This window comes from Cyprinodon tularosa, unplaced genomic scaffold, assembly GCF_016077235.1.
Source record: "Cyprinodon tularosa strain WSP-4 unplaced genomic scaffold, ASM1607723v1 ctg306, whole genome shotgun sequence".
Lineage (NCBI taxonomy): Eukaryota > Metazoa > Chordata > Actinopteri > Cyprinodontiformes > Cyprinodontidae > Cyprinodon > Cyprinodon tularosa.
Window position 1 is genome coordinate 2046481 of NW_024039015.1, and position 17534 is coordinate 2064014.

The 17534-nt window shown below is 37.9% G+C and overlaps 1 protein-coding gene across 2 annotated transcripts in view; it reads left to right on the plus strand.

The window, feature by feature from the left end:
* Nucleotides 1-17534, plus strand: part of adarb2 (adenosine deaminase RNA specific B2 (inactive)) — a 303296-nt gene that overhangs the window by 248818 nt on the left and 36944 nt on the right. For both annotated transcript variants that reach the window (XM_038292043.1, XM_038292044.1), the window contains exons 5-6: nucleotides 5402-5570; nucleotides 15952-16103. In XM_038292043.1, coding sequence (XP_038147971.1) covers nucleotides 5402-5570; nucleotides 15952-16103 — 321 coding nt within the window. The remainder of the gene's footprint in view (nucleotides 1-5401; nucleotides 5571-15951; nucleotides 16104-17534) is intronic.

Genomic DNA, 17534 nt, shown 5'->3' on the forward strand with positions numbered 1-17534 from the left:
CCTAGATGAATGAGACATCGGAAGATTGTTGATGAGAACAACCCGTTGTCTTTGAAACAACTGTCTGTGCCTATTGGCCAACGCTCTGACCAATGAGTGCAACTGACTGTGACGTAGTAAGCGCAACAGAAAGCTGGTGGAGGAGTGTAAACAAACAGCCTGTTTGTAAAAAGGCAAATACGTCCTTCTCAAAAATGAATGAGCGTAGAGCCTCTTCCTGCTGACGTTTCAACGAAAACCCCAAGTCTAATCCTTCCAAAATGATTGCAAAGCTGAGTCAAAATGCTCCCTCAGGTAAAAATGATTTTGGCCATGTTCAGTCATGTTCTTTGTTGGACAATGATTGACGCTTGTTTTCCAGGACAGGGAGGGGCTGATGCTCACAATTCAAGAGGATTAACCTGCAAGCATGAATCCAAATACCACTTGAGGCATAATTTTTATGAAATAGTATTATTAAAAGGCAGTTAAAATCCACATTTGTCATATGTTTTGATCCATAAGCACCAGAAATCATAACACAGACAGCTTATTGATGAAGTTTTACATAAGTTTTAAGAAGGGTTAGTATTATGGTTCTCATTTGTTGTGACTCTGAGTTTTCTGTTATCAGTTGTTTTGTTTTTATTTTCTGTCAACAATGGGTGGTTAGGTTGCTTAAGGACCCAGATGCAGAGCCGAATGAAGCAAAGATTGTTCTGACAGGTTTAATTGAAGAACAAGGAAACAGAGGTAAAAATCCAGAAATCTAACTAAAAAGTTTAAAAAAACAAAAACCATGGAGACATCAGGGGAAAAACGAGCCTGAGGAGCCACGGGGAGATGAGCTGAGTAGATGAGTACAGCATTGAGTAACTGCAGAGGTGGAGTATTTAAGGAGAACAAAACAAAGGATGGACTAACGAGCTGAATGAGGAGCAGGTGTTGGTGGAACTGGCAAGAGGGAATCCAAGGGGAAAGAAAACAATCACAAGGGGGCAACAGAGAGTAACTAAAGAATGCTAGAATATTATGGAAAATAAAAACAAAACAACTGATAACAGAAAACTCAGTGTCAAAACAAATGAGAACCATAACATTTAGATCCTAAAAGAGTATCTCAAGCTTGTAATGTCTCGCATAGGACTAATCAGGCAACTCTTTGGAAATGGAGAAAAAAGAGCATATTGCAAACCTACCAGAGCAAGACTGAAATAGCAGCACAGAGAGGATTGATTAGAAGCAGTCATCATAACTTTGGGGGAGCTGCACAGAGGTAATGACTATATATAATCCTAGATTCCCAATGATAATGCTTAAGCGAAGATTCAACCAGGAAGAGTATTCATTAAAGTTCACCTGGTCCACCTGCTGACACGCCTCTCTCAAGCTCCAGCCAATCGATGATGGTCACCCCGTCCTTCTGCTCTCCAAACGAACTTCATCCACCTCCATTCCACCTTCCACCACACAGACAGTCACTCTCAGTTCCTCTCCCAATGAGAAATATGCTGTTAATCCCCTAAGTTATTCATCCAAGCTCTCTTTATCACATCTCATCAAAGTCTGGGGCCTGTGTGTCAAATAGCTTTTTTCATGTATGTTAATAATATCGTTCTCATTGCACATCTCTCTGTGTGAGTCTCTCTCTTGGTTGAAATAAATGTATCTTTCTACATGTTGCATTAAGAAAATTTAACCAAAATACAATTTTGAAAAAATGTTGGCACTAAAAAACCTTTGTTAATTGGAAGCTTGAAGGGCAGAGAGGAAAGTGGGATAACCAGGAATCGAAGCCAAAACAGCTGCAGTGAGGACCACAAACTCCATATGTGGGACTGAGGCCCCCTAAAAATTCTTTCTAGTTTTTAGAGTTAAATTTAAACCTGCTACATCTTTCCTTTCTTCTTCTCTTCTCATGTGCACATTTATTAACTCAGCCGTTTTTTTCCTCCCCTTTCCTTCTTGGTCCTTTACATCAGTGGTGGTGTCAGAACTGTAACACCATAGTGCCATCTGGGCCAAGGCTGATAAAAGCTCATGTGCTGGTCCGGCGGTGCCTGCAGGTCTCCCAGAAGCTAGTGAAGCCTGACTTTCTGAGGAGATGGAATACATTTGTGGCAGCCGGGGAAGAAATGGCCATGCAGCCTCCTGCTGATCTGTCACCCCTTCAACCCCCCTCTACATAACCTCTGTCCATCTGCTTGTCTGTCTTTTAAGTCTGCACTGGCCTAAAACCTAACCGAACAGAAGTCATTTTGTTGGAGGTGTAAACGTTAAACAGGGTTTCTGTTTAATCTTTCATTTCCCCAAAGCCTTTGTTTCAGGTTTTATCTTTTATTTGCTATTGCAGCGTAGCCGTCTTCTCCTCTTTGGTGTTTTCATATAAAATCTGCAGATGCTGCTTGCTTTCTTCAGGAAACCCAAATCACTTATCTTTTACACATTAAACCAAGAAATCACTGATAGCTGTTAATCTACCAAGAAAAAAGCTGCTCATCAGAAGGACTGAAGGATGTTCAGCTTCTTCCTAAGTGGTGAGCAATGAACGGACACACACCAGATGAAGCTACTTTAACGTTAAAAACCTGAGAGAGCATAAAGTTAGAATAGAGATAGAACAAAGCAGAATGATGAAATAGGGGTCCCTATGTCCTTTAGCAGTCTAACCCTATAGCAGCATGACTATAGAGATAGCACTGGATAACCTGAGCTACTCTAACAATAAGCTTTATCAAAAAGGAAAGTTTTAAGCCTAACCTTAAAGGGGTCATAGAATGTAAAATCGAGTTTACATTGTCATAGATGAATCACAATAGTTCAGTGGGTGAAATGGACGTAAAGAGAAGTTGAAACCCCATCGACACCTCCTTTCTCTGCAAATCTCACAATTCCAAACTTCCACCATAAAATGGGCGAATTCAAACGAAGCCCCGAATTGACGTCAATTCAGGGATGTTGCCTTACTTGGTTCTGGTCTGTATGTTATCTCCCTTTTATCTCTTCTTTCTTTCATCTTCTCATTTTTTTTCTGTTTTTCCTTTTCTGTTCTACTTACATTGCAGTGTCCATATAATCTGTAATACTCCCTGCATGAATTATAATAAAGCTATTTATATGCATAAATCAAGCGTAACACCATTGCGATAGCCGTACTGCTCCACCTGTGAAAGAAAAATCTGTTGGGCTCTTTTTGGCATCAAGACAATTATTCTTATTGCCACATTGCCAGACAGGACACTGTTAAAAAAAATAAAAAATAAGATAAACAGCTTTCCATATTTACGTAGGTTATGTCTCATTGCATTGTTGTCTGCATAAAAAGAAGAGCAGAAAAACTGAATATCTTAAAGGGAGGAATCCCAGAGGAAAGGAATATCTGAATTGTGATCTCCAAAATGTTTCATGTACTTCTCCTATAAAACTATGAGAGATGTGTGACATAAAAATGAGACTAAGGTATATTTATCCTGTCTCAGTTTTTATTCTGGAGCAATAAGATGACTAAAGCTGTACTTACTTTTCTTTCAAGGTTCAGAAAAGATCTCAACAAGCTCAAATATAATTCTCAGATTATTTCAACTCTTTCCTCTCCTTGTTATCCTAGGCAGAGAAATCAGAGAGCTCTCTTTATTAACTTAGTCTACTCTCATCCCAGTTTCAATAGCCTTTTTGGAAAGTATTAAAACAAACAAAGTAAAACAAATGTCAGTAGGTAAATCACCTGGTCAAGATGGTTTGACTTCCAATTTTCTTAAGTTTTTCTGGGAAGACTTAACAGAATTATTATTCAAAGCCTTAAAATAATTAAAAAAAAGATTTAATGCAAACTATGAAACAATGAGTCATTACATTATCACCCAAACCTGGAAAAGATAAAAGATATATCCACAATCTGAGGCCATTAACTGTGTTGAATGTAGATTACAAATTATTCATCCTTATTTTTATTTTCAAATCCATTTAACTCTGATTTGGGAAAGATTGTGTGAAACCCAATCAGCATTCGTTAAGGACTGGTCCATATGCAACAATATTAGGTTTGTTTTTGACTTAATATAAGTATAATTTGTTTCTTGAAGATTAAGGCTTTGTTTTTTTCCACACATATTTTGACTCCATAGAGCATCCATTGATAATTAAATACTTTTGGCTTTGGTAAAATGTTTATAGAGGTCAATGATTTGATCTATAAGGATATTATTGGTTCAGTCCATCTGTCTGAATGAACAACCAAGAGTTGAAGTGCAACAGGGAAATCCGACAGTGTTGGCTCTGCTCTCCTTATTTATTTATTTAGCTGCAGAGTTATTGACTCTCTTTCTGAAGAATAGCCAAGTTATTAAGCCACTGAAAGTATTTGGTTATCCTTTGATAATAACTCAGCTCACTGATGATACCACTATGTTTCTGCAAGAAATACTGATCCCTTTAGTTAAAAATAAGATAAAAATGGATTATAAATATAAATATTATATAAATGAGTTAATGTCACTACACACTGCAAAAATTGAAATCTGAATAAGTTTTTTTTTCTTAAAATAAGTGCATTTTTTGTTGAATTGAGGAGGTGAGATTTTTTTCCAAAGGAACAAGACAAAAAAAAAACAATTGCATTATCTTATTTCAAATTAATATTATTTACCTATCTTATTTTAAGAGTAAAAATACTCATTCCATTAGTAAATCTTTGTATTTGCCTACTTAAATTAAGAGTAAAGGCTCTAATTTAAAGAAATTTTGGCTTCTTTCCAGATTTTGTTTTGCATAGCACAATTATCAATGAAGCACCTTATATACGGGTTTCATGTGTAAGACATAAAATATGACCATAACAAAGGGTTTTAAGGCAAAAGAAGATTTGAATATTTTGCCTCTAATAAAGAAAAAGTAAATGCATTCTTAATTTTCACTACAGAAGAAACATGTTAGAAACATCTCAGACATAATAGAAGCTAAAATGAGGCTGAGTTGCGGAATTGAAATGTGTCATGAGCTATAGAAGAGGAAGCTTTGAGCAGTAATATTTTCCTCGGGGATAGTTTAGGGATCAAATACAGTGTGAGAAACATCAAGATGAGATATCTTGTATGACTAGAATATATCCATGCCTACGTTAAGAGACTGAAAAAAAGTTATTCTTTTACTAATGAATCCTTTCAAAAATGACATAACTATATCATTCTTGTACAGATGTGAAAGATAACAAGGAGGGGCTTTTAGATTTACAAAGTGCACATTGTAAAAACATCAGATTTGTCCATTCCTTGTTCATTTGATTCATTTTCACAAAATCCAAGGAATGTACTTGTAATGTACGAGTTTACTCTTTTGAAATGACAAAATTATGTCCAAATTGCAGACTGAAACCCATCAAATTGTTTGCCAGAAGGTGTAATATCCATCTCCTTTTGTTCAACAGATTTGGACCTGAGGCACGCCCAAGTTGTGGCGCTATCCACAGGAACCAAATGCATCAACGGGGAGTACCTGAGCGACCAAGGACAGGTGGTCAATGACTGTCATGCAGAAGTGACAGTTCGCAGGGCTTTGATACGTTTTCTCTACTCTCAATTGGAACTCTTCCTAAGGTAAGACACTAAAGTTTGATTTTCATCCATAACCATTTGAAATAAATTTGATCAGTTTCCTCTTCTAGCTAAAACCATAGTTACAATTGACTTAGAGGCTTTAAGTTTACAAATATATCGGTCAGGAGATTGGATAAAGGGTTAAATTCAATTCAGTTCAATTCAGTTTATTTACATAGCGCCAATTCATAACATGTCATCTCAAGGCACTTTAGCAGATCATCCAGTCAAATTGATTCAAAATTTTCTAACCAGTTGATGGCAACGACTCCTTGACTCGAATACAATACCTCACGCTAAGCTTGCTTGTAGTGACAGTGGAGAGGAAAAACTCCCTTTTAACAGAAAGAAACCTCCAGCAGAACCAGGCTCAGTGTGAGCGGCCATCTGCTGAGGCCGACTGGGGTTCAAGGAGACAGAAGCAGAGATACAAAAAGTAACTGTAAAAGGCGGCCCCGTCCAGGAAACACACAGCCAGGCAGACGAGCTCCGAGCCAGCTCCCATGTCAGAGGATGAGGAGAGCACATCCAGCCAGTCACAGTCAGAGAAACAGGACTACACTGGAAAACGGGCTGATCTCCAACAACTATAAACAAAGGTTTTGATGACAGCAACACAGCTGATATTTCTCTCCAGAGAAGCTACTTCCTTGGCTTCCTGGATTTAACAGGAAGCCAATGAAGAGAAGCTAAGATAGTAGAGATATCATCTCTCTTTTTAATTTTCATCTGAACTCTGGCTGCAGCATTTTGGATCAGCTGGAGGCTTTTAACTACAGTTTGTGGACTTCCTGATAGCAAAGAATTACATTAGTCCACCCTTGAAGTGCAAAATGCATGGACCAGTTCCTCAGCATCATCCCTGGACAGGATATTTAAATTTTTTTGCAATATTCTGCAGATGAAAAAATGAAATTCTAGAAACCTCTTTGATATGGGATTTAAATGACAGGTCCTGATTAAAGATAACACCTCATCAATGGAAATCACATTCATTCTATTTTAACCCAATCATATAATAAGTCTTAGGTTTCTAACTGCTATTAGCTTAAGTGTAAACAATCCAAACTCTTGTTGTTGAATATAAAAAGTGTAATTATTTTCAGTCACTAAACCCAGTTCATTAGCATGTAAATATATGTAAATAAATGTAATAAACAATATTGATCATATAAAACACATTGCCTGTTATGGATGGAAAGGATTTCCGGTTAAAATAAAAGTGCAAAGAGAAAACAGTTGCATGAGTCAGTTGTATAGGCTAATGACTTCCCTTGGGTCTAATTATCCTGTATTTGTTGACTTTTGGTCACTCAATTAACTAGTGTTTAAAGTCTAACATTTCCATGCACTGGAATTACTCATTTGAAAATATCCTTGTTGTTTTATACATAATTAGGTATTTAATCTGGTACATAACAGATCCATAATTGTGCAAGTATGATCAAAATCCTAAAATGATTCCTTTTTGTTTTATTAATGCAAGATCAGCCCCAAGATTAAAATGTAGTGGGATTCACATATATTCCAGAGTTAACTGAGCAAGAACTTGTTTTGGATTTTCCCCTTCTTATCTGAGTAAAAATGGTGTCAGAAAGTATATATTTCCCTTTTAGCAAGCTAAATAGATCCTGCGTTCATGTTTATAACAAGTACAATTTAGGACTTTCTGATTAATCACCCAAACTTTAACCGTATTTTCTCTACAGCAGTTTTCACTTGACTCAAAACTTGTCCAGTCTAATGCAGTTATAAAAAGGTTGGACCTCAAGGGGAAAAAAAACCCTTTAGCTGACGAAAACAGGATGGCAGTGAACACCATAGCGCCGTCTGTGTTAAGCTTAGTTTATTCTTGACTGTGAGGTCCTTGTGGACAAGTTACGGCATTTTATGCGTCCATGTCCCTCTGTGCGGTGTCCGTGTGGACAGAATTTCTGTACCTAGGAAAATTTGTTTCTTACATAGACATATCCTTGCAGAAAAACAAGGCGAGCGAGCAACAGCTCCCACTGTCGTTAGTTCACAAATGTAAGAATCTAGAGACATCCTGTGATTTTAACCCAAATACCACCAGTTTCAACAAAAGTTACTGTCTCTTAGGCTATGTTCACACAGCAGCCTGAAGTGACCCAAATCCGATTTTTTTGCCCATATGTGACCTGGATCTGATCTTTTCGAGGCTGTCTTAACAACACAGATCCGATTTTTTCCAATCTGACCAAGGTCACTTGGCAATGTGGCCATGAATCCGATACGAATCTGATCTTTTAAAATGCGACCTGTGTCTGAACGGCCAGTTCGGATTCATCCGACCTGAACGTCATTAATACTCGACAAAGGTCACTGTTCTGCGTCTTAGTACGCAGAAGCGGCAAGATAAACAACAACCATGGCAGTTGAGGATGCAGAGAGCAGTATTTATGTTTAACCATCTTGAAAAGATTGTGTTTTTTATTGGTTGGAAAAGACCGCCAGATGCGTGCCGGCACTACCATCCATGTTTACTTCTGAAAAAAAAAAAAAGAGCACGCTGGCCTGTGACGTCATTGTGTCCTCTACTGCGCATGCGTGACACTTGCGTTGTATAACTGCAGTTCACACAGGAGATCACATGCAAGTCGCATATATTTGAAAATATGAACGGCAAAGTAAAAAAATCGGATTTCGCAAAAAAATCGGAATTGAGCATCAAGGCCTGCAGTGTGAACATAGCCTTAGACAGCATGACGAGTCTTTGAGAAAGTTGTAAACAGCTCTGTCTGCTACCTCCTCATGTAGGGTGGTGCTGTATACTTGCTGTTTGTGCTGTATATGCCCACTGGAGGTGGCCACAATGGGGGGAGGGAAGCCCCACAGTGCATCAAAGCTACAGGCATTGTGACATTGTGACATAGTGGACAGCTTATTTTCCACGATAATGGTACGTGCATCAAGCATAACACAACCTTCAGTATTTTAAAGCAACGCTCTGTAACTTCTAGACAAGAGGGGTTCTAGATCTGATTCAAAGTTTTCTATCTAAGGAAAACCAGTTGATTGCATTGACTCATTGACTCAAATACAATCCCTCCCACTAAGCATGCTTGTAGCGACAGTGGAGAGGAAAAAACCCCTTGTACCAGTAAAAAATTTCCAGCAGAACCAGGCTCAGTGTGAGCGGCCATCTGCTGAGGCAGACTGGGGTTCAAGGAGACAGAAGCAGAGATACAAAAAGCACCCATGAAAGAAACTGGCACCACTGTGTTGTCACAAGATCTAACAGTCTTCCACCATGTTTTGGACTCTGATACCAGACCACTCTGGACCAGTGGACTAATAGGTTATGGAGTTCTTTAACATAACACCACATTCACCCCTCTAGGTTAATTCCTACATCAGATAACAATAAATATGTCTGATATGTCATATCTTTTTGACGCCTTTAGCTTAATTTGATGTTTGTGACCACCCTAGTGTGACCATTGTGTTCCATCTTTACACTTTGACCATTTTCTGCACCAATGGGTAAATAAATTAGGGTTTTCCTTAAACTGAATAAGCACTATTGGTGTAATGGTATCCTAAGTTAATTTCACTTAAAGATGTTTATTCATATGGACATCCACTGAAACAAAATCTATCAGCGAAAACAAACTCTGGGCTATATCAAGGAGGCCAAAAAACCTTGGTATTTAAGGGGCTTAGCCTAACATTTAGCTCTGCGGTAAATTAGAGATTCAATCAGATTTCAGGAAAGGTTTAAAATAAATATTCTTACTTTGATATTATCCTAAGTAAACAGACCAAAATATGTGCTCAGCTTATTGTTGTTTCTAAAAGCCCCCTTAAGACTTTAAACAAGGTAAAGTAGAAGTAGAAAGTGGCTGAAGAAAAGACTAAATGAAAACCTTTTGGCAGTGATTATGTACCACTATTCACTAGGTTTTAGTTTCCAAGGAGCCTCCTGCAGTTTGAACATAGATTACATTATGTTCATACGTGATGCTTAATAACATCACATCATGTTAGTTATGACCCCCTGCAGTAACCAAAAACTGTTCTCTCCTCTATAATAAGCTCCATGGAAACAGCAGCGCTTTGTTCACAAGAGGCTTTTCAATAATCAACAGGCCATATGTCTGCTGTTCTCTCTAGCTAACGAAGCATACTGTGGCACACTCTGCTAATGCCTTTTTCGGTTTCTGTTCTATACACTGTCTTCCTGAAGTAGTCATACAGCATTTTTCTTTGTTTTGTTTTTTATGTTTTCATATAAAATCCACTCGAGCTGTGAATGCCATGGTTGCACCGTTGCAGAGGTAAAAATATAACAATGATAATAAGAATAAAAATCATCTGATTGGAAAACAATGATGGAAGAAAGATATGATGTACATCTCCAGACCACATCTGCCGTTCCTTCATCGCCGTCTCCATTTCTCTCCTGCATAAACATCAAAATGTTAATAGCAAAACTAGAATTTGACAAATTCAGACAGACCCAAACACAAACATTCCACATTTTGTGTAATGACAAAAGCATTATAGCCAGATGTTATTTCAATAGTAGCTTGATCTCACATAGAGCACACTGACTGTTCTTTCTTTTAACGAAACAACAAATTCAACCAGCGACATGCCAGCTGCAAATGTAGTGACTGATAGTTTATTCATCAGTGAATATAATGTATTTTATTACAGAATTGCCGATGATTGAACCATTTTTACACTTGCAGCTGACATGTCGGTGTCCTTGGTTTCTCATTTTGTGAAAACTTAGTATGCATAACAGCTGACTGATTGCCCAGGACCAGTGTTGTATAAAGTACTGAAATCTCGGAGTCAAGTAAAAGTATAAGTATCTCTCCAAAATATGACTTTGGTAAAAGTCCAAGTCACTGACTGAAATGTTACTTGAGTAAAAGTCTTAAAGTATCTGAAATGGCTTGTACTTAATATAAGAATTACTGTAAAAATAGATGTACTCAAGTAATGTAGTGAAAAGTATAAGTAAAAAGCAGTGCATTTTTTTTTTTTACATTTTGGTCAACTTTGAAGGTTAAATTCACTCAAAATAATATACACAACCAAATATAGGATCAATTTTAGACTGGCTTTGCGAAACAGGTGCATCCTATTGGTGTTGATGAACAACCCCAGGCAAGACCTGACTTTGTAGTCAGTAGGCGGGGTCAAAACACTTTCTCTCGCTCTCTTTCTCGTTTTTATTTTTTTACTTAGTAACTAAACCTAACATTGAAAATGTATTGGAGTAAAAGAATGCAATTAAGTTCGAAAATGTAGTGAAGTAAAAGTGAAAGTTCTTAAAAAAATGTATAGTCTTGGAAAATATAAAGTACTCCAAAATATACTAAAGTACAGTAATGAAGTATTTTTACTTCGTTACTATACAACACTGCCCAGGACTGTGTAAAGTCTGGGGCATATTCTACCTGAGAGAAGATTAGAAATAGGCGAAAAATGTTAAATGCAACATTTTCTCCTAAATCACTCGTGAGAACAATTTAAGAATACATTCGTTCTTGTGAACCCTTATTGAATGAGGCCCATTATTTCCTATCCTATCCTATCTGAAAATAGCAAGAGTTTGGTACAACATTTCAAGGCATGAAGGTTTCCCTAAAGTAGCCAGCTTGCAGAAACAAGCATTTATCAGAGGAGAAGCTAAGATTCACTGTGCTAACTCAGGAGGAGCTCCAGTGTCCATTGTCACATTCATATCCCTGACATTGACAGGACAGCCATTTGTTGTACACCCCAAAAGTCTGGTTTATGGAAAAGTGGCAAGACAAAAAGCCATTGTTAAAAGTTTAATTTAGTTTGCAGCAAGCCATCGAAGTGACAAACAGCGTATGGAAGAAGTGACCATACAGCAGTGTTCCTTCCAGCAATGCTGCATAATGCTGTGGGTACTTTTGCTTTGGAAGTGACAGCAAAGCTGATCCGATTTGATGGAGATGGACCTTGGAAAAATAAGTATTTTTTTGAGTTCTTCGCAACAAACTTAGGATTGGAAATTATTGCCTTTTAACAATCATGTTGTTGTTTTTTACTAAACTATTACACAGCCTGTCTATGTTTTTTTGTTGTGAAGCATAATACAATATAGACATTTGAAATTTTAAATGTGGGAGTGTTTAAGGAATATGAATGCTATATACCGATATATCATGGTCGTTGTTGAGCCTTATCAGGGCCAAGATGATGGCTTTGATGAATTTTGACTTTTACCTGCATCCACCCTATAAGCATATATTACTTTCCTGTACTCCCCGGGGAACCCAACTGAAATGCTGATGTATCAGATTAGTGGATGGAAGTCTAGATCGTTGAATGTCATATTTGCATACACAACACTGACTTTTTGTCTTTGGACAATGCAAGATGGCAGCAACAGAGACTTTGCAGCTGAGTAAAATGGCTAATGTGAAAGATAATTTATAATGAAATGACCAAACAAAATGCCACAACTGCCACATTTACACTCAGTGAAAGGACTTCAGCAGCGTAGGAGAGGTTATATAAAGAGTAACACTCATGCTTTGCATTATGAATGTCATGTCCTAATTTGTAAAACAGAGGAAAAGTTGATTTATTTGTTATATATAACCTAGACCTTAAAAAACTCTTGTTGAAATCTCTGACTTATGAGTCTTGGATTAGAATTTACCATTGTGTTACTGATTCTGCCTAATTTTAGCCATAAGAAATGTCAAACCTATTTGTTATAAAGAAAACATATATGACACCAAAAATAAGCTATTTTTATTAAATATCAACATGAAATGTGTGCTCTTGGGAAACACTATATAACAAAAATGACCAAGAAATAGACGTGGGATCCACATTAAGTAACCCAAATACAAAAAAACTTCTTCTTCTTTCATATAGTCCAAATGTTTCTATGATGACAGAGTGTTGCTTACTTTAGCCTAGCATATGCTGATTTCCACAAATACTGTTATGCCAGTTTGACAGTATTTATCACCGCTGCTAAAATGCTGTAAATTTACTTCATCACATTAACTTTAATGTTGCTGGAAGCACATAAACTGAACCGTGCTGCTCATCAGCAGCATTAGTGGCACCAGCTGCTCTCTTCCTTACATCGTTCAGCTACCAGTCTGTCTAAGAAAAATGAGAGCTTTCTTAGAATGAGCCTTCAGTATTTAGCTTAATTATTTAAAACACCAAGTAATGCTTTCATATGTATGCTTTAGACTCTGACAAAACACCTGGGAGAGTTGGCAAACAGCAGGTGACACAAAAACTATAGGAAACAGTAATTCTACATCCTCTTTTTTTTCAATTGGAAATATTGTGGTGTTTACAGTAAACATGACATTTGTCACGACATTTGTCATGTTAAGGCAGTGGACGAAAATCATTTTTCTGCTGTTGATCTGGTGTTTTGTACAGAGAGCAAGACCTGGCATGAACAAACTCAACCTCTAACATTATTGTAAGGAACCACGTAACCAACACACTGTAAATCCCATCAAATCAAACTTCTGTTAAATCAAACTGTCCACTTAGGAAGCAACACTGATTGACAATCAATTTCACATGCTGTTGTGCAAATGAAATATACAGCAGGTAAAAATTATTGGCAATTAGGGAGACGCACTCAATAAGAGAGTGGTTCAGCAGGAAGGGACCACAGACCACTTCTCAGTATCTATACTTTCTGCCTGATGTTTTGGTCACTTTTGAATGCTAGTGGTGCTTTCACAGTTGTCTTAGCATGAGAAGGACTCTACAGCTCACACAGAAGGCTCAGGTCTTGCAGCTCATCCAGTATTGGCAAGAAAGTTTGGCATGTCTGTCAGCGAAGTGTCCCCAGGCTGGAGGCGCTACCAAGACACAGGCTAGTACACCAGGAGATGTGGAAGAGGTGGTAGGAGGGCAGCAACCCAACAGCAGGACTGCTACTTTTGCCTTTGGACAAGGAGGAACAGGAGGGGCACTGCCAGGGAATGCAAAATGACCTCCAGCAGGCCACCAAGTGCATGTGTCTGCACAGAGGACTAGAAACCAACTCCATGCGGATGGTATGAAGATTTGAAGTCCACAGATGGGTGTCGTGTTCACAGCCCAACAGCATGCAGGATGCTTGGCAATAGCCAGAGAACACATGTAGTGGCAAATTCGCCATTCGGCGTCCTATGCTCTTCACAGATGATAGAAGATTCAGACTTAGAACATGTGATAGATGTGACTGAGACTGCAGGCAGCATGGACAGTGATCTACTGCCTGCAACATCCTTCAGCATGACCAATTTGGCATTGTGTCGGTAATATTGTGGGCTGGCATTTCTTTGTAGAGCCAAAAACCATCTATGTGCTCCTCAGAGGTAGCGTGACTGCCATTAGGTACCAGGATGACATCATCAGACAACATATACTGGTGCAGTTGGCCCTGGCTTCCTCTTAATGTAGGAGAATGCTAGACCTCATGTGATTGCAGTGTACCAGAAGTTCAAGAAGAAGGCATAGAAGCTATGGACTGATATGCTTGTTCCCCAGTCCTGAATCTGATTGAGCACATCTAGGATAGCATGTCTAGATCGATCCACCAATGTAATATTGCTCCACAGACTGTCCAGGAGTTGGTGGATGCTTTATTCAAGGTATGGGAGGTTAACCCTCAGGAAACCATCCGCAACCTTATCTGGAGCATGCCCAGGCAGGTAGGTAGGTCATACAGGCATGTGGAGGCCACACACAATGCTGAGCCTTATTTTGACCTGTTTTTTAGGAGATTACATCAAAGATGGAACAGCCTGTACTGAGTTGACTCCATTTTTTCAAACCTTATGTTTAGGTTTTAAATAAGGACAAACAAGTGAGAGCTAGAACGCACATACAATATATAGAGAAGTGTATTTTACGCTGCAATACTTAGACCTATACATACTTTATTGTCATTTTTGACACATGCACAGAGTTTATACAAAACGAATACTGGTCTGAACCATAAAAATAAGAAGAAATAACATATAACCAACAATAGCTAACTTTTTCCTGCTATCAGGACATATATGACTAACAATTCAGATTATGATTCAGATTTTTTTGTCACGTTTCTGACCATTTTTGTTGTGTTCTTTTCTATTTCAATGAAAAATTGAAAATGTATGTTTTAAATTTAGTCCGTTGTAATTTTTTCTATTATTATTATTTTTTAAAGAAATTTTAACAGGCGATATTGCACTATAAAGAATACCGTAATAAAGATATGACAAACATTTACAATTGGGCTATATTAAGGATACATAAAAGAAACTGAGCTGGAATCAGATCCAAGTCTGTTAAATAATCCAAAAACAATCCGAGATTCTGATTTGATATTTTACAATGTAATACTTTCTGTCGTTTTCCCGCCAACCTGCTTTTTTAATAAATGTAAAATGAGCCACGTCAATAGAATCAGAATCAGGTCAGAATCAGAAATACTTTAATAATTCCAGAGGGAAATTACTTTTGTTACACGCTCCAGTTACAGTTTTATATAATATATAAACATATCCAACTATACAATATAATAAAGATAAAAAAATAAGAATAAAAAGAGATAAAATATATACACATATAGCTCTTCTGTATATATATATATATATATATGTACGTATATGCATATGTAGAAGACCTGGGGTTATTTCTGATTTCTTTCATTTTATGTTTTTTTGGCAAAATTGTGGTTTTGGAAGCCTTTGGACTCAGCAGTCGGCCTCGGCAGATGGCCGCTCACACTGACCATGGTTCTGCTGGAGGTTTCTTCCTGTTAAAAGGGAGTTTTTCCTCTCCACTGTCGCTACAAGCATGCTTAGTGTGAGGGATTGCCTTCGTGTCAATGAGTCGATGCAATCAACTGGTTTTCGAAAACTTTAAATCAATTTGACTGTAAAGTGCCTTGAGTTGACATGTGCTGTGAAATGGCGCTATATAAATAAACTGAATTGAATCTAAATCTTCGCCATCAGCACCTCAACCCGTCTTCTGATGGTAATATCTCTGTCAGCATCTCTTAACTAGTTATTAAAAGCAACAGGTACAGCAAAAGGGGGTTCTTTGTTGTTTTTTTATGTCTTTGCTTCATTGTTTAGATCTAAAGGATTATATTTTGAAGAATGCAATGTTAACCTGAGTAATGTTCAGGACTGACATTAGTAAAATAGGCTTCGGTCACAGTGTGAGCCTGCGTCCATCCTTCTCTGTCTCAGCTTTACTTCATCATTCTGGAGGGGGGGGGGGAAAGAGGAAATACATGTCTTATGTTGTGATGAATAGTTCTACCTTTCTCATCAGTCATCAGCCTCACTGTTGTTGCTTTTTCTCTTGCTTCTTTTTTCTCTCTCTCTCTCTGTTTTGGTCTCGGCAGTAAAAGGCTGGAGGACTGGGAGGAGTCGATATTCGTCCGCCACAAAGAGCACAGCTACAGGTTGAGAGACAACGTCCATTTCCACATGTACATCAGCACCTCACCGTGTGGCGACGGGAGACTCAACTCACCATATGAAATTACAAGCGATTGTAAGATACGAGGAATTATTTTAGCCTGTCTCATTCATTTATTTCAACACCATATAAAGGATAAAAAAAACTATTTATTGTCTAATTGCTGTAAATGAAATGTTTTTGTTTTTTAATTTGCTTTTGTATGTTTTACAAATGTGGAAACATAACCTTGGCTGCATCCTTCCTTATACTGTAACAGACTTCAGTGCACATGGAGACAAAAATAGAGAGAAAGAGAGAGAGAAGACAAAGCCATAATCGGAGAAGCCTTAAAAATATTAGACATTAAACCTCAAAACCGTTCAGCTGTGCTCGCAGAGATTATGAAATTTCAGAAGACCTTTGACCGACTGTTCAGAGCCAGAAGCAGGGGCTTCATTTTTTAGCTCCTGTCAGATCATAGCAACAGCAACATAGAAAGGGATGAAAATAAAGGGGGAAACTGCATTTTTAGTCACATAAAATGTGAGACTATTGAAGCTTAAATATAATTTCTTAAATTGACATTTGGTTGACGAGTTTTGAAGGACAAGGATACAGTTTCTCTGAGTCACGGATTTTGGCTACGTTCACACTGCAGCCTGAAGTGACCCAAATCCGATTTTTTTGCCCATATGCGACCTGCATCTGATCTTTTCATGGCTGTCTGAACAACACAGATCAGATTTTTTCCAGTGCGGCAAATGGCAACTTGGCTATGTGGTCCTGAATCCAATACGAATCTGATCTTTTCAAATGTGACCTGTGTCTGAAAACCAGGTCGCATTTATCCGACCTGAACGTCATTAATACCCAACAAAGGTCACTATTCTGCGTCATGCTACGCAGAAGTGGCAAGAAAAACAACAACCATGGCAGAGAGCAGTATTTATGTTTAACCATATCGAAAAGATTGAGTTTTTATGGTTGGAAAAGACCACTAGATGCGCGCCAGTACTACCATCCATGTTTAATTCGTAAACATAGAGCACGCTATCCTGTGACGTCATTGCGTCCACTACACATTCGGGACACTTGCGTGGTATGATTGCAGTTCACACAGGAGATCACCAACAAGTCGCATATACAGTGGGGCAAAAAAGTATTTAGTCAGCCACCAATAGTGCAAGTTCTCCCACTTAAAAAGATGAGAGAGGCCGGTAATTATCATCATAGATATACCTCAACTATGAGAGACAAAATGAGAAAAAAAAATCCAGAAAATCACATTGTCTGATTTTTAAAGAATTTATTTGCAAAATATGGTGGAAAATAAGTATTTGGTCAATAAAAAAAGTTCATCTCAATACTTTGTTATATACCCTTTGTTGGCAATGACAGAGATCAAATGTTTTCTGTAAGTCTTCACAAGGTTTTCACACACTGTTGCTGGTATTTTGGCCCATTCCTCCATGCAGATCTCCTCTAGAGCAGTGATGTTCTGGGGCTGTCGCTGGGCAACACGGA